This window comes from Xyrauchen texanus, chromosome 25, assembly GCF_025860055.1.
Source record: "Xyrauchen texanus isolate HMW12.3.18 chromosome 25, RBS_HiC_50CHRs, whole genome shotgun sequence".
NCBI classification, from domain to species: Eukaryota; Metazoa; Chordata; class Actinopteri; order Cypriniformes; family Catostomidae; genus Xyrauchen; species Xyrauchen texanus.
In genome coordinates this window covers 13,208,111-13,233,105 of record NC_068300.1, presented here as the reverse complement: position 1 = coordinate 13,233,105, position 24,995 = coordinate 13,208,111, and the positions used below count along the sequence as shown (strand labels likewise).

The 24,995-nt window shown below is 37.5% G+C and overlaps 1 protein-coding gene across 2 annotated transcripts; it reads right to left on the bottom strand.

Moving 5' to 3' along the window:
• Positions 1 to 28: 28 nt before the first annotated feature.
• Positions 29 to 23,405, bottom strand: LOC127618888 (POU domain, class 6, transcription factor 1-like). Of its 2 annotated transcripts, XM_052091571.1 has the most exons (12): positions 23,074 to 23,405; positions 21,246 to 21,376; positions 19,833 to 19,877; positions 18,855 to 19,032; positions 18,518 to 18,630; positions 16,538 to 16,763; positions 10,076 to 10,290; positions 9,129 to 9,257; positions 7,762 to 7,998; positions 7,372 to 7,507; positions 1,900 to 2,068; positions 29 to 1,806 (listed from the first exon to the last, which is right to left on the bottom strand). In XM_052091571.1, the coding sequence occupies exons 2-12, from the start codon at positions 21,297 to 21,299 to the stop codon at positions 1,461 to 1,463; spliced, it is 1,848 nt and encodes a 615-aa protein (XP_051947531.1). In that variant the 5' UTR covers positions 21,300 to 21,376; positions 23,074 to 23,405; the 3' UTR covers positions 29 to 1,460. The 2 variants fall into 2 exon arrangements, with proteins under 2 accessions (XP_051947531.1, XP_051947533.1); XM_052091573.1 differs by lacking the exon at positions 19,833 to 19,877.
• Positions 23,406 to 24,995: the final 1,590 nt, after the last annotated feature.

The following is a 24,995-nucleotide window of genomic DNA, read 5'->3' as shown; positions in this document are numbered from 1 at the left end:
TTTCAATGAAGACATCTTGTATGTTCAGTGTTAATTTATTCAAATAACAAGTTAATCCCAAACATTACAATTGATACAAAATAAATATTGTTAACGGATCTGTAAATGCAATTCTTAAAGCATTGATTTAAAATTCATTACCCCTGCACAAATTAACACGTTGAACAGTTTTGTTATTATTTATAGCATTAGATAAAACGCTAGTTATACCATTCCTTCTTCACAATATTAAAATGTACATTTATAGCATTGTACTAATTAAGATAAGAATCCATTAGATAAATACCGAAGGTCCATAAGAACAATCAAGTTTTATGCTTAGAACATAACGGTTTCTGGTTACAAATTTAGAAAATATTAATATAAACTGTGCATATTGCTGTACTGTCACAATATCTCGAGGGACAACTTCTTATAAACAATTTTAAAGTTCAAATTCAATAATGGCAAATTGCATTTTTGATAATAATACCCTTTAACACAACTTAACTTGTAGATGATGTTTCTGAAGTGCCACAAATATTTATAGATTTCACTCTCTCTTTAAAAGCATTTCCTGATATAACAGTTTTTTACTACACTTATGGCACAAACAATATAACAGTGACAATGAAATCCATTTTCTAATGTCAGCCACTGTAATCATAATACAGTTTAAATGTTTTTGTTGTTGTTTTTTTTAAATCAATAGACAGACATAACACAGCTGAAATAAAACAAATCTGACTTTATGAATGTTGATGACATCCAAAACTGACTACAGTGGATTTAGCCACATAAAAGCAGGGCATGCATACTGATTCAGAGTACTATGATTGTCCAGTATATACTTGACCAAACCACACCTACTGTTTATAAGCACAAAGATAATGGAACTACTGTTTTTGAAAGTCAAAGATCAAAAATACCAGTCTCAAGTAATGTACAGCAAAACGACATGAACACTAGATATGGGAAATTGTCAAATAATTGAATGACCTCTTCTGTGCATTTTATTCAGTACAGACCTATAGCTGACATTACTACAGCAAAAACCAAACAACTACTTTGAAGAATAATGTCAGTTTAGTTACTGCAAAACAAGAACATTTATGAAGAATATTTTGAACATTTAACTTTGTGTATAAACAAAGTGCTTTTTTCAATAAAAACAGCGCCTATAGGAATTCATAGCTTCTTCAATATTTAAAATAGTTCAAAAGCCATTTTAGCATCAAAGATTGTGATGGCAGACCAAAAAGTCCCTCATCATGCAGCATAATGGAAACAAAATCAAACGAAAACATGTTTGATATTGTTTGATACTATGCAAGGACCTCACATCATTCAAGTGCCGCTGGCTTCGTCTTAACCGTAAATCAGTCATTTCAGTCATGTTGCAAATAGCACCAATATTACAACCATTTATTGTGCACCAGCTTCTAAAAAAAGTTCCCCGCATGCTTAGACACTCCATCATCCTAATGGGCCTGAAACACATTGATCTTGCTGGTGTTTTTTAGAGTCTGTCGACGGTTACAAAACCAGACGCGAACCACCTCTCGGTCATAATTCAGCTCCTTGGCAATCTCTGTGATTTCTTGTCCGGTTGGGAGGGAGTTTTTCTCAAAGTAAGCGTTGAGGACTTCTATGGCCTGCGGCGTGAAGCTGGTTCTCCGTTTGCGCTTCTTGGAGGGTTCACCGCCGACAAACTCCATAAGGTTCTGCTGACCTTTCTGGTTCCAGAGTTCAGCCTCTGCCAGCCAGCGTTCCAGCACGGGTTTCAGCTTCTGGGCACTTTTGGGAGTGATGTCAAGCTTCTCAAATCTTAAAACAAGAAGCAAAGAGTCAAAACTCTAAGGCACTGGAATGGCATGTGCAAACATATGGAAAGAGACAGAAGATATAAACGTGAACAACCTGCAGATGGCTGACTGACTGTATGCGGGCCCCTCTGTAGCAGTGAGAGCCTGGCCCACTTGTGTCTGTGTCAGGCCCAGAGAGAGCCGTCGAATCTTGAAATTCTTGGCAAACTCACGGATCTCCTCCAGATTAATGGCCTCTTCTTCATGCACACCAGACTGTGGCTCTAATTAAAACAAATTATTAATTGAGAACTTCTTTCTCCCAGCCCCTTCATATACAAATAGTTTATCACGGTAATTACCATACACAATATTATGTAATTCCATATAACCTTTTATCCAAATTGTTTAGATTTTTCTGATCGCATAGTAGTCCCCCACCCACCAACGAATCAAGATTCACAACACTGCACGTATTTGGCACAAATGACACATGCACACTCTGATGTAAACCAACGTGGGCGAGAAACATGGCTGAAGGAGGAACGCATCTGACCCCCTTTATCCGCCTTCTAAAAGGATTAAGTCAGAAGTGTGGAGGTATTTTGGTTTCCCTTTGTGTAAAACGTGGCAAAAAAGTAACAGCGAAACACATATGTTCGCTCATCTGCGACAGTTCTGCTCGTTTTTCCAAAAATTTGTTTTTAAAACTGGGACAACACTCTGAGATAACTAAGTGACAACTAAGATGACAAAAGAAAATGCACTGTTGTTGCCATTTGCAGATAATGTGTAGCTTGCTTTTAAGTGACCAAAGAGTAGTTCACTAAAACTCTGTTAGCTAAACAGTAATGTTTGCATCTTTTAGTAACAACTAAAATATAGTTGTACTCAGCAAATTCTAAGTCCTGTAATTAATAATGGCAATGTTGTACAATGATGACTTCAATATTAACCCTTTAAAGCTCTGGGGGTGTTTTTAAAGATGACTTGTTTCAGTGGCATGCCCAAAATGAAAGACTTTTACAAAATAAACAAGAAGGGTCAAGTGTTTGGTAGGACTTTAAAGACATTTTTTTTTAATGATATAGATTATGATAAATTCTGAGACTCTCTGAACACTGCTGAGAAAAAAAAAAAACTTGAGCCAAAAAATTAACTTTTTCCGTATTTTTCTGATTTTACATTATATAGCTCAGGGTGCAAATAAGGTAGCTCAAATTTTGTTTTGTTCCCAATCGTGTCACCTGTAACGGAGTAAAATTTTGTGTTGATATGACAAAGCAATCAAAGGTTAAAGGATTATACAAATAATTATTCTAGTGTCCAAAAATGTCTCCAAGTGCCCAAAAGCCTTTCCAAACAAATAAAACATAATAATTGTATATAAGAACTAATTGAACATGCAAATACAACAATGACTAAAGGTATGCTCTCTCTCCAAAGCATGCAAGCATGAGTAACAAGATTCATTCAGTTCCATTTTGTCATTTGAGCCATCAATGAGTCTGTGTCATGTACTTGGCACCATTTTCTGGTGACCATATGTAATGAACGATCCACTATAACCAGAGGAGGAAGTCATTCAAATATGGGCAAAGCGATCTGAATCCTTATACGATTGGTTTAGCGTTCCATGACGCTGGACACCGTGCTACATAATTTCAGATGAAGTCATCTTATCCAGAAAAACGAACATGTTTTTTGCCAGAGAGCACATTATGTGCCGTGTGCACATTGTGCTTCCTGTCAATTATCTAATGATATATGCATCCGATACTGTGGTATAAATATCTTGGAGGGAGGGAAGCTCACCTCCGATGATGTGTCTGGCAGTTCGCACCACCCTTTGCAGGGCTTTGCGGTTGAGGGCGGTGCTATTGCCGTACCAGGCGGTGATGCAGCCAGCCAGGATGCTCTCTACAGTGCTGGTGTAGAACCGTAGGAGGATGTGGTATGTGGTGGTTCATTCCAAACTTCCTTAGCCGTCTCAGGAGGAAGAGGCGCTGATGAGCCTTCTTCACAACAGCTTCAGTATGGACGGACCATGTGAGTTCCTCAGTGATGTGGACACAGAGGAACTTGAAGCTGCTGACTCTCTACCGGTGCTCCATTGATGGTGATGGGGCTGTGTTTTCCATCTTCACTATATTCACTATATTCAAACAGTGTTTTCTGTCTTTTCTCCTGAAGTCCACCACAAGCACCTTGGTCTTCTGAGGTTGAGGACATTTTGCTCCTGAAACAAGCATGTCAGGGTGTGCACCTCCTCTAGGCTGTTGCATCATTGTCAGTGATCAGACCTACCACTGTCGTATCGTCAGCAAACTTAATGATGGCATTGGAGATATGTGTTGCCACACAGTCATGTGTGTACAGGGAATACAGGAGTGGGCTGAGAACACAGCCCTGTGGGGCTCCAGTGTTGGAGGTCAATGATGAGGAGATGCTGCTGCCCATTCTAACCACCTGGCGTCTGCCTGACAGGAATTCCAGGATCCAGCTGCACAGTGAGCTGTTTAAGCACAGAGGCCAGAGATTCACATCAAGCTTGGAGGGCACTATGGTGTTCAATGCGGAGCTGTTGTCTACAAACAGCATTCTCACATATGTGTTCCTTTTTTCCAGGAGGGAGAGAGCATTGTGTTGTGTAGATGCAATGGCATCATCAGTGGAGCGGTTGTTGTGGGTAAGCAAACTGCAGTGAATCCAGTGAGGCAGGCAGCACAGAGCAGATGTAATCTCTGATTAGCCTCTCAAAGCATTTGCTGATGATTTGGGTCAGAGCAACAGGACGCTAGTCATTTAAGCAAGAGATTTTGGATTGCTTTGTTACAGGCACAATGGTGAACATTTTAAAGCATGTGGGGACTTCAAAGAGAGGGAAAGGTTGAAAATGTCCGTAAAAACACCAGCCAGTTGGTTCGGGCACACTCTGATGACGCAGCCGGAATGGCGTCTGGACCTGCGGCTTTACAGATACTCACCCGTCGGAAGGATTGGGTTACATCCGCTACAGAGACGTTTGTACGGAGGTGTGCAGTCTCATGGAAAACACGTATGTAAAAGGTTCTCACTCTTTCTTCGTTTCTGTCTTCAGAATTTTGTTTTGCAAGAGTATCATCTATGAGTGCTGAAAATGAACCTCAGACATCTCAGCTTAGGAGGTGTTTTGAGTTCAGTTCGCTTAATTTCCACAGAGCAGTTTACTGGGACCACAACTCTGCAGCCTATACATCTGTGATTAAAACATAAAATAATACAAAAACACATTCACCTCGAACCATGATATATATTTCAGTGATTATCATCATTATAATTTTAATTTTCTACATGTATAATTGTTTTTATGTCTTTGTGTAATTTTCCACCTGCATGTTTAGACAGATACTTGCCTGATGGTAATTGGAAAGGTGGTTACTTATATATATATATATATATATATATAGTAACCAACTTTCCAATTACAGTATATATATATATATATACAGTATTTATTTATTTTTTGATCACTTCATTATTTTAATAGCTTTTTCATTTCTTTTGGAGTGCAATTTGAATTTAGAAATGTATTTGATTTAATTTTCAATGTAAAATCAGTAAAGCAAGAATATTCACGATCCTTCAGCCCAGCGGATGCCGATTTAATTGGATATTGTGAGATATATATATATATATATATATATATATATATATATATATATATACACACACACTCACCTAAAGGATTATTAGGAACACCATACTAATACTGTGTTTGACCCCCTTTTGCCTTCAGAACTGCCTTAATTATACGTGGCATTGATTCAACAAGGTGCTGAAAGCATTCTTTAGAAATGTTGGCTCATATTGATAGGATAGCATCTTGCAGTTGATGGAGATTTGTGGGACGCACATCCAGGGCACGAAGCTCCCGTTCCACCACATCCCAAAGATGCTCTATTGGGTTGAGATCTGGTGACTGTGGGGGCCATTTTAGTACAGTGAACTCATTGTCATGTTCAAGAAACCAATTTGAAATGATTCGAGCTTTGTGACATGGTGCATTATCCTGCTGGAAGTAGCCATCAGAGGATGGGTACATGGTGGCCATAAAGGGATGGACATGGTCAGAAACAATGCTCAGGTAGGCCGTGGCATTTAAACGATGCCCAATTGGCACTAAGGGGCCTAAAGTGTGCCAAGAAAACATCCCCCACACCATTACACCACCACCACCAGCCTGCACAGTGGTAACAAGGCATGATGGATCCATGTTCTCATTCTGTTTACGCCAAATTCTGACTCTACCATCTGAATGTCTCAACAGAAATCGAGACTCATCAGACCAGGCAACATTTTTCCAGTCTTCAACTTTCCAATTTTGGTGAGCTCTTGCAAATTGTAGCCTCTTTTTCCTATTTGTAGTGGAAATGAGTGGTACCCGGTGGGGTCTTCTGCTGTTGTAGCCCATCCGCCTCAAGGTTGTGCGTGTTGTGGCTTCACAAATGCTTTGCTGCATACCTCGGTTGTAACGAGTGGTTATTTCAGGCAAAGTTGCTCTTCTATCAGCTTGAATCAGTCGGCCCATTCTCCTCTGACCTCTAGCATCAACAAGGCATTTTCAGCCCACAGGACTGCCGCGATACTGGATGTTTTTCCCTTTTCACACCATTCTTTGTAAACCCTAGAAATGGTTGTGCGTGAAAATCCCAGTAACTGAGCAGACTGTGAAATACTCAGACCAGCCCGTCTGGCACCAACAACCATGCCACGCTCAAAATTGCTTAAATCACCTTTCTTTCCCATTCTGACATTCAGTTTGGAGTTCATGAGATTGTCTTGACCAGGACCACACCCCTAAATGCATTGAAGCAACTGCCATGTGATTGGTTGATTAGATAATTGCATTAATGAGAAATTGAACAGGTGTTCCTAATAATCCTTTAGGTGAGTGTATATATATATATATATATATATATATATATATATATATATATATATATATATATATATATATATATATATATGTGAAGGAGAGAACAAAACAACTCACACACATGATGTATTTTTACGGACAACGAAATACCGACCGTTAGAGAATGCACAGATAAAGTAGGTTCTTTGCCAGAGAGATGTTGCCCTTCACAACTGTTGTAAAGCCATCTTTCAAAACGTTGAACAACACACATTTTAACAGCACTTAATTTTTTTCCAGTTTCATTTGAATTTTTTGTTAAAATAAATAAAAAACTGCAAGTTCAAAGTTTGAAATTAATGTGTCTTGCTTTATTGTGTATGCTTAACCCCAACCCTGCTTAACGAAAATTACCCCATAGTACCACCTAGTGTCCAACCTGCAGTAATACGGGTGTTCGTCGGTTTCCTGTGGAGATTTTTCTGCGACCAACCGACCAATCAAAACTTAGTCGACCAAGACTGTTCTCATCGACTAACGTTTGGTCAACTATTAGGGAACAGCCCTAATCTAAACACTTTTAATGACAAGAATTGTTACTATTCAATGACGCGATATATATGCAATATTTTTAAACATTGCCTATACAGTAATATGGACCATGAGTACTTGATTAAAATACAAACATACTGCTGACAAGCTGGCCCACAGTTGGCATATCTCCACAGGCGATGGCACCAGCAGAGGAGAGGGATGTGACTGCTTTACCCACAGTGGGCTGGGGAGCAATGATCACTTTTGACTGAACCACTTTTCCAACCGGACCCTAGAGAACCAATAACAGTGAACAAACAAATTGTAATGAATTGTATTTCAAATGAAAAGACTTCATATGTTACAAAAACTAGTAAGATAGTTTTCTTTAGCATGTAGTTAGGTCCAATAATAGGACTAACTAATCTAAATTGTTGGACATAAATTCTGTAAAACCAGAATTCTGTTGGACACACTGCTGTACAATGAAGTGTTACAATACGCTCACTGACTAATGAAGAGCTACAGTAGATGGCACTGCAGTACCTGTGTGGTGGTCTTGGTGAGTGTCAGGGGCACAGTGGCTTTGGGGAGGACAGAGGTGGTGGAAGGAGCAGCAGCTGTATGGCCGTTCCCTATAGTAGCAATGATCTGACCCTGGGAGTTCAGGAGCAGCTGTGGGGACATGGTCTGGAACTGCAGGCCTTGAGCAGGTAATGCAGAGGTTGCTGTAGCTCCAGCCAACGATGCAGGGTTCACCAGAAAAGGAAGTGTTCCAATCACCTGGAGACAGGTATGAAATTAAATTAGTCTGATATTTAAAGACTTCACAATTTATACACCCAAAATTAAATTATGTAAAACAAAGCATCTCTTTTGTTGCGAGCACACAACATTAAAACAAATTGCAAATATTATAGAATTATGTTTAACCCTTAAACACATACCTTGGATCTTTAGTACTTTGGACCTCATTCCACCCACTGTAACTCATCCATTTTTACTATCACAAGATATCTATTTCTTTGTTTATTACAAGAGAAATTGATATTATATTCATACAAATAAATACTATATCACATTCATTTTCTATGCAACAATGGTGATTTATCAGCATCCCATATGCATGTACACATACATATAATTCATGCTATGTTACTCAAAGGTGTTGTTTCATTGACTGACTTGATTTAGATTTGACATTGTTACTTGACGAAGAAATAACTTTGAAGTAAACTACAGCAAGTGTAACACATAAACAGTATGATATAACTATTGTCATTTGGGTGAACTACTGAAAATATTTAAGTTGTGCATCTATTTAGACTCAGTAAGTGCCTGAGAAAATAATCATGTGTAGCTTATGTGTCGTGTAGCTCAATGTGTGTTTGACAGCCAGTTGCGTTCATTAAATTTCAGTGTGAAAGTATTGAAAACTAGCTTTGTCCTGATTTCTTGCATGATCTCTTTGATATATGGAAAATAAAACATAAAAATAAATAAAAATAAAAATGTTCTATTTTTTTTCTAATGGTATTGAAAATATTTTGAAAATGTTACACTATCTGGACATTTTGTAGATCCATTTGTGATAGATATGAGCCGGGTCAATAAAGACCCAAATAAGGTGAAATTCCCAGGCATTTAAGGATTAATGAAGAATTAATAACACATTCAACAATAAAAAAAAACTATATATGAACTATAATGTAGATATGTAATAAACTATGAAAAGGGACAAAACAGATACTTACTAAGCTCATACAGTTGTCTATATACAAATTGTAAACTTAACATAAAGTTAGGTTAAAGCATTTCTCATTGTTAATAGAAAATAAAATCACAAAATAAATAACTTTAGCAGATTAAAGGATAAATACAAGTCAGTTTAAATGTAGTCCTCAGATACTGACCTGGCCCTGTGCATTAGTAATAAGCTGACTTGTCAGTCCTGCCATATTAGACATGGCACTAGTAATGATGGGAGTTGTTGTAAGAGAGCTGATAAACTGTGGTTGTGCTCCCAGAGAAGCAGCGCTGAACTGAAATACATAAAATACTGATCATCTTTTATACAAAATACTTAATTATTACAGTATTTGCAAAGCAAAAAGAAATGTAATATTGAAGTTCTAAACTATCCCACTGACTTTGGCGACGTCCACACTGAAATGTTTTCATTTGAAACACAAAGGCATCGTAAAAGTAATCCATAAGACTCCAGTGGTTAAATCTATATCTTCAGAAGTGATATGATGGGTGTAGGTGAGAAACAGATCTATAGTCAAGTCCTTTTTCCCTTTAAATTATCATTCCTGCCCAGTAGGTGTCGATATGCACAAAGAATGTGAATCGGCAAAAACTAAAGATTGTGAAAGTGGAGATTTATAGTAAAAAAGGACTTGCATTTTTACTGTTTCTCACCCACACCTATCATATCACTTCTAAAGATATGGATTTAACCACACAAGTCATCATATGGATTACTTTCATGCTGCCTTTGTGCTTTATGGAGCTTTCCTTTCTTAGTACTCATTCACTTGCATTGTATGGACCTACAGAGTTGGAATATTCTTCTAAAAATCTTTGTGTTCTGCAGTTAAAACTAAAGCATACACATGTGGTATGGCATGAGGCTAAATAAATGATAGAATTTTCCTTTTTGTGTGATCTATCCCTTTAATAGAGGTATTCCTACTCCATTGTTTTATAAGGTCCAAGAATCTTTCAAATTAATTTGACTTAAATAGCCAAAATTAATGTTCATGCTTTAAAACACATTTATCCCAACCATTTCCTACATTTCTCATTCAACTAAACCTAACACACGTTTTTACTATAAAAACATTTTGCTACTCACAATAGCAGGGTTGATGGACAGGCCTGCAGTCTGAAGCGTTGCAACAGAAGCGCTAGGCTCTGACAATTTCTGCACAACAGACATAGTGGTGGTTGGTGTCGTCTGTGTTGGCTGCAAGGTTGCCTGTATGGACTGTAGAGAAGAAACTTGAGGCTGCAGAACTGCCTGCGCAGGTGACTGCAGCTGCGTCTGGACAGAGTTTAACACAGTAGCAGCTGGAAGAGGAAAAACAAAAAAAAACCACATTCAAGAACACTAGCCACACCAGCCAAGATACAGAATATATGGAACAGATGTGTTTGTGGTTTGGGGACAGCCAGTTGCCTCTTAATGGTCAGATACAACTGATTAATTGTGCTTGTTAAACACATAATAAACAGATTGTAATCATTTTAATAAATTACCATGGTAATAATAGTAGCAACTAGGCTTGTTTGATTATTAGGGGCCAAGCCTCGAAGTAACTGTAGCACCTATTGAATCCGTTTCCGTATTATTATTATTCTTCTGGCTGGGAGTCTATGGCAGCCCATAAATCGTACATAAGAAAATTATTACATTTGGCACACTGATAGGGGTGGCCATGAATAGCCCCCATACCAAATGTTATACTCTATAGCGCCACCACCATGTCAAAAATTTACTTTTCTTTTGGCCATATTTGAATAGTTTGTCCTAGAGACTTAATTATTTTTTGTCTGATTACTCTCCTCTTGATGATTCCAATTGACCCTTTATATTTAAGGTCTGCCCATTACGGTGGCTGCCATCTTGAATTATGTTTATCGTTTAAACCTTTCACATCCTTTAAACTTGGTCTGATTTTCCCAAACAATGGCTCAGAATAATCTCCAGAATGAGCCGCACAGATATGATTCACTTAATTTTTTATTTTTGCAATTGTTGAAAAGTCACAGCATCGTGAAGTTAATGGTCGATGTGAAATAGGATCTCAGCAACACTTTGTCCTATCAAGACACAACTTGGTATGTTTCATCAGGACCATGATCTGAGGGTACATGCAGAGTTTGGACACAGTGCCACCTATGGGTCAAGAAATTTGAAACATTTTTGGTTTTGTCCATAACGTTTGACCCTTATGTCATAAAATCATGAAGTTGGTGTCTCTGGTTCCTTGGGTCATGAGGATTTCAATGATACCAATTTTCCACATATCGGCCAAACTGCCTCTCTACCATTTTGAATTATATTAAACTTTTGATATCTTTTGAATCCATTGTCAGATTTGAAAAAAAAATTGGTACGCTTCATCAAGATCAAGCAAAACACACCGTAGCCACTCTGAGGGTCCTATAGGTCATGTAGGCCATATAGGCAATTTATATAGCTTGGCCACAGAATGGCTGCTTGCAGCTATATTTTGGAATGCTTTTATAATTTTTTTCTGGCAAAGGTTAGAAAAACATTTGTGGCATTCGGTTGAAAAAGTATCATTTGTATTATTAACTTTTAGTCAGAATTAAAAATATAAATGAAAGCAATTAAAAAATAATTGCAATTGTATAAAATCCAAACAAACACTCAATTAAAGTCCTTTTAATGTACCACTCTTCAGACAAAAGTTGTGTAACCAAGGATGTAAATAAGGAAGGTTGCAAGTTTGTTCAAGTGTAATTGGATAGCTTGGATTTAGCTTGGTTATGTGTGGCATTTCAAATCTCTTACTTTAGCAATATAATTACTATGAATCTACACTGCCTGGCCCAAAAATTGTTTTTTTTTAAAATTGCATACTTTAATATTTTGTTGGACCAACTTTAGCTTTGAGCTTAGACAACCTTATGCAATGTCACAACATTTTTTCCTATCCAAAGTTGCATTCATTTTTGGCCGGTATCTTGTATTGATGACGGGAGAGTCTAACCATTCCATAAAGTCTTCTCCAGCATATCCAAAAGACTTTCAATGGGGTGAAGGTAGGCCTATTGAACTGTTGGTCCGAGGGTCCCTTTTACATTTTCAGTGGCTCGCATGAGGTTGTCAGTTGTCTTATGGGCTGTTCACACCAAACACATTTTGTGTCTCATGGTGCTCTTTTTCAATTGTTCTCCTGTGTAAACCTATGAGAGATGGAAGTCGCATGCCTCAATGTTTTTACAGTGTCTTGTGCAGGAGCGCAATTTTTAGATGCTTTGAGACGTTGTGCAACAAATAATAATTATCCGGAATTTTGATGAAATATGAAGAGTAAGAAACTAAAATTATACTGAAAAAGCATTAGTATGGAGAAATAGAAATCTTCATTAATTTGGTGAACATTCGAGTTTGAATCATTGCATCTATTACAAACATCACTGTTATTATTCAATAAAAAGTTTGGTATAAATCTGATTTACTTTCTCAGTTATGGACCAATTTTAAAGCACTTTTTATTTGATTTTTATTTATTATTCAGAATTTTAGGCTGGAAATATTTTCTATTAATGATGTTTTTTTTTATGTAGTGAACAAACATTATAGGCCTACTATAACACAATATCTGATAGAAGCTTTTCATTAACAAAATATACTGGCTTGGTCCACGTGCCATTTTTTCCATCTGGCCCACTTGGCTGTGAAGTTGAATAGCCCTGGGTTAAGGTCAGGACTCTGTGGTGGCCAATTCATGTGTGAAAATGATGCCTCATGTTCCCTGAACCACTCTTTCACAATTTGAGACCGATGAATCTTGGAATTGTCGTCCTGGAATACCCAAGTTTTTTTTTCCCCAACCACATTTCTTCCATGAAGCTGACGGTTCACCGCTGTTCTTCCAGGTTTTAATAATACGTTGGACTGTTCTTAACCAAATTCCAGTGATTTCAGGAATTTCTTTTTTGCTTGATGCAGGCTAATAATTTGCCCCTTCGGAAACAAAGAAACATCTTTTCCCCAACCACGGGATGCGTCTTCCGACATGGCAATTTAAGAAATGAGAAGCTACACACTGCATCAGTTTGGGTTAAAAGAATTGTTACCAGCTGAAACATATTAATCTCTGGAATAATGATCCATTCATATGCTCTTAAGTATCTGCTCCAAACAGAAATCTTTTTGGCCAGGCAGAGTATAAAATTAGGGCTACCACTCAATTACAAGGTTTAATAAAAATGAATTACATGACAATTACAATTAAATGCATGTATAAATATTTGCAGAGAAAGGCCCCCCAAGTAACAATAATTCAATATATAGTGATTAAAAAATTCTAAATGGTTATATTTAAATATTTATAAATGTAAATATAATTAAAATAATTAAAATGCATTACATTATTATGTCAGACAAGTAAAGCATTGATAAGTCAATACGAATACAGACCTCTATATTGCGAGTAAATCACTCTCATATGTAGGGATGCACCGAAATGAAAATTCTGGGCCGAAACCGAAACCGAAAATCCAGGATGCACTTGACCGAAAACCGAAACCGAAACTTTTACCTATTTTAAAAAAAACAAATTAATCAATAAAAATTAATTAATCTGAATTGAAAAACTACAAACCAATAAAATAATCACACTTTTATTGAAAGTAACACCAAAATTGGACAAAAAATATATTAAAACTATATTAAATATTATTCTTTCAGTTCTGTAAAAATCAAATTTTACAGATTTTATTAACAATTATCCAAATAATGTAAAGTTTTAGAAAACTATTATATGCAAAACAACAGTCAAGTAATGAACTTAGCTAGCATCTTTCAAAAAGTTTAAATATGCAACAGTAATTTTAATTAAAACAAAAAGGCAGAACACAGAATGGCAGAGGGCCTCTATTCCACTGATCTATAACTATAATATATAATTATATATATAGATCAGTGCTCTATTCTGTTTATGTAAACGTATGCACACTTTAAGTGAACATTATTGTGCAAAACAGCAGTAATTGAACTAAATCCAAAGGCAACTGTAAACGACAGATGTATCCTCAAGTGAAGAACAAGTGTAATGTAATTGCTTTACACATCATATTGGACCGCTTTCTATTTAAGTACAAGTGACAGGTTTCTCTTCAAGAACAAAAGTTGCTAAACTTTCTGACAGTCTCTCCTGTCAGAAAGCTCATCAAGAACATGAGATGCTGCACTGAACAGTCTCTCACTCGCTGTGCTGGTGCTTGGGCAGATATACCTGTGCGCAATCCGCGCAAGCAAAGGAAAGCGGTCTTTGTTTATGCGACCGTAGTCAAGGGGATTGTCGCTTCTGGCGTAGTTCAGATAAATACGTCTCAAGTTGTGGTGTAGCTGCGCTAGTTGTGACATTTTCCTGTAGAATCTCTTGCTGTACTCTGTGTATATATATATATCTTGAAAGTTCTGCTGAATAAACACTGCAGATCGCAAATTTGATGTCCTTATCAGAAACTTTGAAGAATTTCCACACCGCTGACATGATCGGCCTTTGTTTGGTAGCGCTGTGATAAGGGCTAGATCGATCCAGATTGAAATCTGAGCACTGAGGGGCGGGGCGAGGAGGTATATATTTTCGGCTCATATTTTCGGCCTTTTTTCTCTTTCGGCCAAAAACCGAAAGTGCCGAAAGTGCCATTTTCGGCCGAAAATTTTCGGCGGCCGAAATTTCGGTGCATCCCTACTCATATGCGTAAAAAAAAAAGTAATATTTTGCTCGTCAGTGATGGAGTTGTGTGGAAGCACAGAGGCTCTTTTACTGAATAAAAAAACAGTCGATTAAGAAGCTGGATTCAGCCTCCTCTTTCCCTGCATGCCGTCTCATGAGCGCAGGAAAAAGCACTTGTGTTTCATTCAGTTGAACTCCGAGCATTTCAGGGAACTGCACCGCGGACATCACAAGAGCAGCTCTCTTGAGAACGTGTGAAAATGAACCACTTCTCAAGTGCTCTGATGTGCACGTAGTCTACGCTTGCGCTAAACTCCTGCCAAAATATAAATATATTGGTATAAAGGTATAAACGTAATCATTTTGTGAACACAAAGCACTCCCTTATTTTATTATGTGACCCAAGCTAAATTTATATAAATGACTTTGTTGTGTGCATGAAGCCCACATAGTGAGTTTGTATGGTAATTAATAGTCATATTCGTGAAACAATTAAAACAGGCAATTAATCATCATAATCGCAGTTATTTGTTTGACAACTAATTGTCAGCCAAATTTCACAACCGTGACCCCTAATTTTCATTAAATTCTTACATTGTGAATTGTTTAGTTAAAAATGTGATTTCATGACATCATACAAACTGATAGAATGTGAAATTTGTAAATTTGTAAAAAGTTAAAATGTGATTAAAATCATAAAGCAAAATATATTAAAAGAAATTACAATATACTATATTGCGTGAATATAAATAAGGGGCCCTCTCTCAGTTTACTTAATGTATATTTTTAGTTACATTATGCTTACATGTTGTCAAAAGTCTGGTGAGTAAAAACTAAAATGTACTAGCCAATGACAATTCTTTCTCCAACATGATTGTAGACGGGTGAAATAGTGTCTTTAGAAGGCAATATATATATTTATTCCATATTATTGAACATAAGCCTATCATTGGCCTACTGTTCACAGAGATCCATTTTGCAAATGAAGTCGTCAATCCGTATGAGATTTATTATAAGGGCTTTTCTAATGATGCGTCTATGTACATATGCATCAGACGGATGCATTTGGGTTGCATCGTGTCATAAAAGCATTTTTTTAGGTTGCTGTGTCAAGTTAAACGTAGTTTGAAACTTAGAAAACACGTCTCGAGACCGCTGCATTCAAGATTGCACCTCGTCCAACTGTGTTTGGATAAAAGAACACATTCTTCTCACCTGTAGCTAGTGTCAAGCAGTTTGTTCTCTGTACGGCTGTGCATTGCCTATGCTTCTGGTGTTTCGCTTACTGCCCTCTGCTGAAAGCAGGTGGTACTTCAAGCTTGAATTGCTCCAATAGTAGAAATATTCCTTATTACAGTCCGAAGACATGATTAATTGTGCTTCTTTTTTTTTAAACGTTATTGTTTATATAATGAATCACACTGAAATAACATGTTAAATTGACAGCCCTATATAAAATATTATTATAAATAGAGTTATACTGAGTATTTTAGAAATATTAAGTAATTCATTTGAGATACTAACTGTTTCCAGAGCCAGATTTAAATTATACTTTGTAAAAATTAATATTCTCAGCTTCATCTCAGCTACAAACAGTTTACATTCCAATACAGGGATGTACATTAGTGCAAATCGAGTTTGCCTACTCAGTAAAACACATTGCATTGCAACATTTTTCATTATTCAGAAATGCTGACTGGCTTCGAAAACCCCCCCACATCATATACATTAACATAATATGCTGCAACAGACATGTATTCCATCTCATTTCCAACAGAAGCAATTGTTACAAAATCAAATACTACATGCACCTTTTCTAAGATGCTTTGCAGAGAATACTCTTTTTAAAAAAATTTTTACATGTGTGAACAGCATACCTTGCAGTCCAGCAAAAGGCAGCTTCAGCAGTCCTCCACCAGGGCTGGCAGCAGCAAGGCTAGATAAGGTGGCAAAATTAGCAGTGGGTAGGGTGAGCACGGCCAGACCACCCTGACCACCCACAGATCCTGCCATACTCAGAGGGATGAGCAAGGGCTGAGCCAGAGAACCTTGCTGAGCGAACATGCCAGTCATCAGAGAGGCCAAAGCTTCCTGAGTCAGGACCTGCCAGGATAACATTATATAGATTTGAATACATATTTTCTTTATGAACTACTGTTATTATTATTAAATATTAAGGAACCATATCATGGAAAATATTATTTTACTCTTACTTTTTATAATAAAAGAGTTTGATGTGCTATGTAGATGTACATTACATTCACAACTTAAAGCATGCAATGGGGTTAAGAAATCTTCATGGCTATAGTTATAGCATAACAACCATGAGCACTTTAACGTATGATTGCTAACATTTATAAATAAATCAGGGTTTTTCCGGCATTTTACATTTTTCTGCAGTAGCCCAAATGAAATTTCAGGCTGCTGAAGCAAATTCATTTACATGAATTTGGCTTCATAAGCACAAAATTCTCTTCTCATTTGACACGTGCATCTGTGTTTCACAGGAGTGTTGCGCATTTCTGGAGCACACAGGTGCAAATTCTTCCTGATATTTGTGCTCCAAAACAGGACAGCGCAGAGCGGGATCACTCACGCTGCTCAATCTAGATTCTCTCAATATTGCAGTGCAGACCACAAAACTTTCATCACTCATTTAAATACTAGCGCTGTGGATGAAGTCAAACATCTCAAATGGATAGACAGCTAGACATTCTAACCACCACTGACAAGGAAAACTAAATAACGGGTTTTTAAACTGCCCACGACTGTTGACAGACACTGCCATTAATAAGTGAACATTACGCAACATGTTTGTTTGTGGGCGTTGTTTCGTTGAATGTTATAACCATATTTGTGTGTGTGTGTTGCTCATCCATCGTTGCAAAACTGCTGAAAAAACTCTACAACAAATAAATTATCAAATAACCATTTGGAAACTTCCTGGTTCATTCTCAAAGTTGTTACTTCTGACAGAGTCTCTCCATCATCAGTGTCTGACTCTCATTTGCATTTAAACACACACACACACACACACACACACACACACACACACACAAACAGCTCGTTTTTGTTCCCACCCAAAATTGGCATTTTCAACATGGTATAATAAATGAACTGTAGGGTATTTTGAGCTGAAATTTCGGACATCAAAGGTTTAAATGACATCTTGTGAAATGGGGGATAGTAGGTGCCCTTTTAATTCTATTTGAATTATCTTTAATATTAGGAAACAAACCATCCATGTTTGCCTTTGGGTATTCATATATTCTCTATCAAAATTACTTCAATCATTAAGAGCCAAATGAATAAATATTTGTTAAAGAGTAGGATAGAACAGTCCCACCTTAATAAGGTACTGTATTCATGTACAGTCAGAAGACAACTAGCCCTATAGAAATAAGGTGTTAAATAAAGTTTAATTTAATTTCTCAGAGCATCTTGGAAGTAAAACAAACATTGATGAATTCTAAATGTTTCATATGTGAAGATGATCAAAAATAACTATTACAGTACACAAAATTTAGCCAATCATAACAGAGATCATTAACTCATAGAAGTCTTCAAGGTACAATAGCAAAAACAGGCGATTTAATTCATAGGGTCAGAGAGAGGGAAAATGATGATGTATTTGGTGCAAGACATTGTGACTGTCATTATAAGTGGAGTTATTGGAAAAAATCAAATGAAAAGTGACTGTTGATACAGAATATGAGCTTAATTGACAGAAACCATATATTCATCTAAAATATGTTTGAACTTCACAATTTACCTAACAAGAACCTATCCTGTTCAATACCTAATAAGTTAACTGTTCCTGATGGACACATGCTTTAAAAAAGGACAATGTGGTTTACCTGTGGGCATGCCTGAACAGTGATGGGTATGCTGGTCTGGGGCTGGTCTTGTGTCACACTGATGTGCTTGGAGACCAAAGTATGGACTGCAGGTGAGGAGTCCTCCACAGACACTACAAGCAAAGAGAAAATATTATTTTGGTGCCAAATATATAAAAATAAATGAATTTTTATGCATGGAAACATAATAAACGGTGGTGTCTTTTAACCATATATTTATTACAATTATGACTATTTCTAAATACCTCTTTGATAATGATAGGTTTGAATGCTGGTCTGCTATGATACCAAACTAATGCTGCTATTTATATATCAGGTGTCTTTATAACTCTCTTACCAGGTGTGGTAGTGCTTATGGTAACCGGACTATCCAATGCCTCCTCAGCTGCCTCCAGGGTCTGTCCCCCCTCCTCACCCCCTGACTCCAACTTCCCATCTGCCCCTGAGGAGGACAGGGCTGTATCCACTTCCACCTCCAGCACCCGGATGGTCTCCTGACCCGACATGACGATGACCTGGAGGAAGGGTATTAAGAGTACGGCGGGTTATAAATACCCTCTTTTCTCAGGCAATAAGCTGGCATTGTTGGCAATATGGAAATGGGCCATGGTCTGTTATGGATGAGTTTACACATGCATGTATTCTGCTCTCACGGATGTCATATTTAAGTATTAATTAGATTCAATGGGCAAAACAATGTTGTCTCTAATGCCAAAATATTCTTGATATAATTACAATGATTTTGCTGGTGAAATTAAATTAATCAGCTATGTAAATATCACAATGATGTTAATGCTATTGTATTTGTCCAATAAGCTTCCTAAAGAGCATAACTAGTTGTCTCCATCTCTCGTTGTCTCGTGACTATATTAAATATTGTCAAAGGCTGAAAAAAGATTGCAATATAATTTAAGCCATATAGCCCAGCCCCTAGTTGCGTTATTTTTAGTAGTTCTTACGTGATATACATAGTATGTGTTTAAAACCTTCAAGAAAGGCTAAATTGTTCGAAAAAGGACAATTAGGCTAAAACAAGCAGCAGAGGATGTTATTAAAAGTTAACATGTACCCATGAAGCCCATGTGGACTCTCCATGTCAATTCTGCTGTCAACCTGTGCAGTACATATATTATAACATATCTATGGCATAATGCAATTTCAAAGTGTTTGCTCAAGCTGATTTTTGTTTAGGCTTTTCTATCGAGATTTTTGTCTAGATTTTCAGTTGAGATCGGAGAGCAATGGAAGAGCACAGGCAGAGTTAGCAGCTCAGCAGAGCACAGAGGGCAGTAGAGAGGTGGGCGAGGGTGCATACCTGCTCGTCTTGTTCTGGGAATTTCAAAGTGCAGGAACCTAAAAGCTGAGAAAACACTTCTGCAGTCAGACAGTGAATGGCTGAAGAGAACAGAGATGCCAAGTACACATTAGGACACAAAGAACCAACCAACCAAACAAGGACACACAGGGCTCAACAATAAGGACTTCCCCAACAGGGCCAGTGCAAGCAATTTGGGGCCAGTTGGAGCTAGTGCTGCGTTGTCACTGCATCTTACATTCATTGTACAAGTTTTTTGGTTTTGCAAACTTAAACATGTGATTTTCTGTCATAACATTGACATTGCTGTTGCAAATTGTGCTGATTTAAATATGTCACCATGGTAACGTTATCAAGCTTGTTGACCTAGATTAGATTTATTATTGATTTTTTTTTTATTTATTAAGTATGATCTTGTGTCTCTCCTGTGCCTTGAGAGCATCTGTTAGAAAAGGCTGATTTCGCAGCAAAAAAGTCATTATACCATTATGAAATAAGTGTCGTGAGATATCTCACTGGTCGCTGTGACAGCTGTAGACTCTGCAAACAGCAAACAAAAATATGTCTGCAGTCCGTGGACACTGACGCTTTCTACCGGTCAATCATTTTGTATGTTTTCATAGTATTGTAGTTGCAGCAAACTATTGATGAATAATACATTTTTATGCAATGATGTTCATAAAAGTTGTCAGTTGAGGATGCTATTTTGCAGCCGTTGTTTTTAACAACCGTTTCTGCTCTCAATAATGCTTATTTTGGTATCTGTGGAGTTCGGGGTTTTGGAAAGAGGGGGTGTGGCTAATCCAACGGCTCAGTCTTGTGGAAGTAAAACGGCTGAAATTGCTTACAGCACCTTTAATATAACCTCATTCACACTGGGCTCTGATCCTGGGATATTGGCGGGATCAATGCCGGGGAGCATTCTGTGCGAACGCAAGCCGGTGCCGGAATTACTGCTATATTAGGCAATTAAACATTTTAAACGACTAATGGCACTGATATATATAGGCTATGTTATATGATTTTGTAAATATGCATTTATGTTGCTAAAAAAAAATGTTTATTTTAAGCAACTACTTTAACAATGAAAATCATATTGGCAGCAGGGCCAATTCAAATATTGGTAGAGCAAGGAAATATCTGATTCTGAAAAAATTCTTGCTGTTGAGCCCTGACACACATGAGTATAGCAAACTGAAACAAACAACAATGTCAGGCCAACAGGTAGCAAAAGCAATGCTTTCTGCGAACGCATCACCATTAGAAGAGAATTGCTTGTGCTCACAAGTGAACGTAGACAGAACACTCACACACAGGGGGGCATGAAGTGTAATGGCTGGACATGTAATGAAGTGTTAATGTACACCAGTGTATTGTAAGGTTATGGATTTGGGTGTTTTTATGCAAGACTACCTGTTCATTGACAGTGAGAGGAGCATTGTTTGCAGGAAGATCCTCAGTGTCCATGATGAAGTCTAAGCTCGAAGGAGATCACTGATTCTGCATAGTGAATGAAGTGGATGTTGCCAGCTGCGCAGTATCACCTGAGAAAAAAAAAAAGCTGGTCACTAAGGATGCTTGAAAGCACTGGAGTATCAAAGCTACCATTAACAAACCTTACATTTTAATTTTAGAGGTTAAAAAAACATATACCTGATTTAAAAAAATAAAAAACTTTTTAACACATAATACTACTCTAGTCAGTTCAAATTAAGATCACATCCTCCAAGGCTCAGACCGAGACCAAAACCAGACAGCCTGAGACCCAGACCAAGAATAGACACCCACTGAGGTCCAGACCAACACCAGTAATTTATACAGTGAGGTTGTCCATTTTGAGTTTGAGAGTGTGAATGAGTATGTCTGTGTTATGGGAGTTAACCTTGTGATGGACTGGCCACCTGTTCAGGGTGTTTCCCTGCCTTTGGCCAGAGACAGCTGAGATAGGCTTCAGCACTACACAGGACCCTACATAGGACAATCGGCTTAAAAAGATGAATGTATGGGTTGTCCATTTGAATGGACACAGACTTATTTTTATTTTTCAAAAACAGATATCCTTCAGGAATTATTAAGAAAACTATGCTTTACCAGTGGCAATATATCAAATAGGCCATAAGTTCAAGGCTACAAGCTCAAGATTCCAAGTCTTGTTTCTAATACTAGCCTACATTACAATGTCATGCTTCAGTTTGCCACTTATTTCTTCTAAACTACTAGATTACTCCAAAATGACTGAGGCTCATTCATATTTTAAATTATTTAAATATGACCACGCATTGCAGCACACCTACATAAACATTGACCATGCTAACCTTGGGTTAAAATACCATAGTTACTTCCTAAAGTTGCTGTTACTACAGTAAAACTGTGGTAGTTTCTGAAATATGTGTCCTGTTCCAATACAATTGCATATTCGTTTATGATTTTACAGTAGTAACAACGGTATTTTGGCGGGAAATATGGTACCATGGTACATATTTTGTATGGCAGTGACTAAATTATTCATAATGTCATAATTAATGATTATCACATAGTCAAGTATATGACGTAACGTTTATGACGTCCACTTTATCGCTTTCAGGGTTGTCAACTTGAACCTAAGTTAAGTATATAATGAGTGGATGTTACCCCAGTTTTTCTAAATGTGGTCCATTACTACCGTGCAAAATCAACCCAAAATATCCCACTGTCAATAATGTGCAAGTTAAACGTAATATATAAATCTTGCCTATGAAATTAACGCTTATAATTATCCTTAAAAGAATAGAGCATTTTGCGATTCTCGCGCATTTTCACGTCAAGCAGGCCTATGAGGGCCCCGGCTATTTTACTAAAGGAAGTGTGCCGGTTTTGTGACAGTAACGGGACACGAGCGTGAGTTCTCATCTCTTCTCGTCACGAAATGTCATTGTGGTCAAACAGTTCGAAAGGCACGACTCATGAAAGTGCCTGGTCTGATGTAAACTTCCGCAAATACATGTGCAACCCAACAACACCCCCAAACCCTCAACGCAATAATAAAACTGTCCCGATGTCATAAACACCCTTCATCTACTGATCGCACTCCCCACATGCCAATATGCCATGACTCGGGACGGCATTTTATGTCTTTCCTTTCTCTTTATCATAAATATATAAATTATGCTAATTACGAACATTGCATATTAACCAAAAACTCATTTCGATTCCCTCAGTTCGTATTGCGTTGTGCAAAAATGCGATTATATTCGCGACTTACCCGCTGCTAGGTGGGATATTTTCTTTATTTCTCCTCCTTCGACGAGCTTTGCCACAGTTTGTTTTAAACATGCATAATTAAAAATTCACATCACAGCTTCCAGGCGCGCGCTACGGCTGCACACAAAAGAGCTATTTGCATTGATAAGGAGGCTCGGGAATGCGCGCTGCTCCTGTTTTACTAAATATTTAATGACGTCTTTTCGTTAACTGTCACGCCGGAGAAGTAATGCCCCTTAATAGTAAAGGGAAACCAGAATCTGCAGAAAAGTGGCGGAAAAATTAGCTCAAATTTGCTCTTTTTGCACTACGTCATGAACATAATTTATGCAGGCCGATTCTGGCATTGAAAAAATGGCGCTGGCTCGACAGAACGGGAGCGATGGCTGTCTTAAAGGGATAGTACCCTGTGTTACTGCAGCTATTCACTTTTCAAACTATTATGCTGTTTTAGGTTGAGGTTATGCACAAAAAATATATTTGTTGTTGAAATACTTTCGTGAACGCTTTACAGTGCTCAAACTGTATGCTATTGAATACTACAGCAACACAAACTATTTCTTGAGGATAAGTGGGAAATATTTATTCTTTCTGATTTTCCCCAGAGATGAGTTTAATTACAATTCTGTATGAAAAGTAAATCTATTGCATTCTCCTAATATCTCTCTATCTTTACTTGTGATGATTGCATGTATTAGTTTGAGAAAGTTAGTCGAAGACCACTAGATGCATTCAAGTTGCTGTTTCCTCGTGGCTTCCTCAAGGTAAAATAAATGCACATATATTTGATTAACAAGCCGTATTCCCTCTTTTTGTGATGAATCGGCTTATGAAAGAGATGGCGTGTCTCTGCACACACTCTCTGTCTTTCCTCTGTTGCCAAGCCAGCTGGCAAACAACACCATTTGCATGCATTAGCAGCATATTGCCATGGAGCTCAAAGGGAGAACTGGGATTGATGAATACAAACGAATATTTAATTAGGTTCACATCCAGTTTAGGCCCCTCCTATGAGAGAACTGGTCTATTTTAGATGTACATCTAATAAAAAAGAATGATACAAAATGTAATCTAAAGTTTGGAAGGCATCAAAGTCATTGCAACCAGAAAACTCACCTAGATGGTGTTTAATTTAATTACACAGGTACATGACAAACATTTAGATCACCATTTCAACTCAAAGACTGATTTGTAAAATATTGGGTGGAATATTGCAATTAAATTAAAAAGGTTTTAATTAAACCTCTGGTTAGCTTAGCATACTTTACATGGCCTAATCATTTAATACTACTTAGGGTTCTACTTAGGGTTCTTAATGTGTGCAGAATTGCCCCACACTGACAAAACTCAAAGAAAGAAAGGGGTTCCTTTTAGTGGAGATCAGGGCTCCTGTTAATATTTTAGGGTATGTTTATTTTTAACATGTATGTATGCTTAAAGTGGCTCAAAAAAAAAGTTATTGAACATTTTTATGATTATTGCCTGCAAAAAGAGACAAAATGCCCCTATAACAGGGCATGTTCTTACACTACTGTGCATGGAGTGAGATGTCACAATGTGAACCTGGCATAAAATAGCCAATTATAGCACATTTTAAACAGTTTAACCATTATTAAACATAAAGCAAGTCATGAAACAGCAAATAAATTAAAGATAAGCAAATTTAATGTTAAAAATTTGACATATAACATATAACAACTTGCCCCCAAAATGTACCCTTGGGGGCCTGGGTAACTCAGCAAGTGAAGACGCTGAGTACCAAACCTGCGGTTACAAGTTCGAATCCAGGGCATGCTGAGTGACTCCAGTAAGGCTTTCTAAGTAACCAATTGGCCCGGTTCCTAGAAGGGGTAGTGTCACGTTGGGTTAACCTCCTCGTGGTCGCTATAATGTGGATCGCTCTCGGTTGGCAGTGTGGTGAAT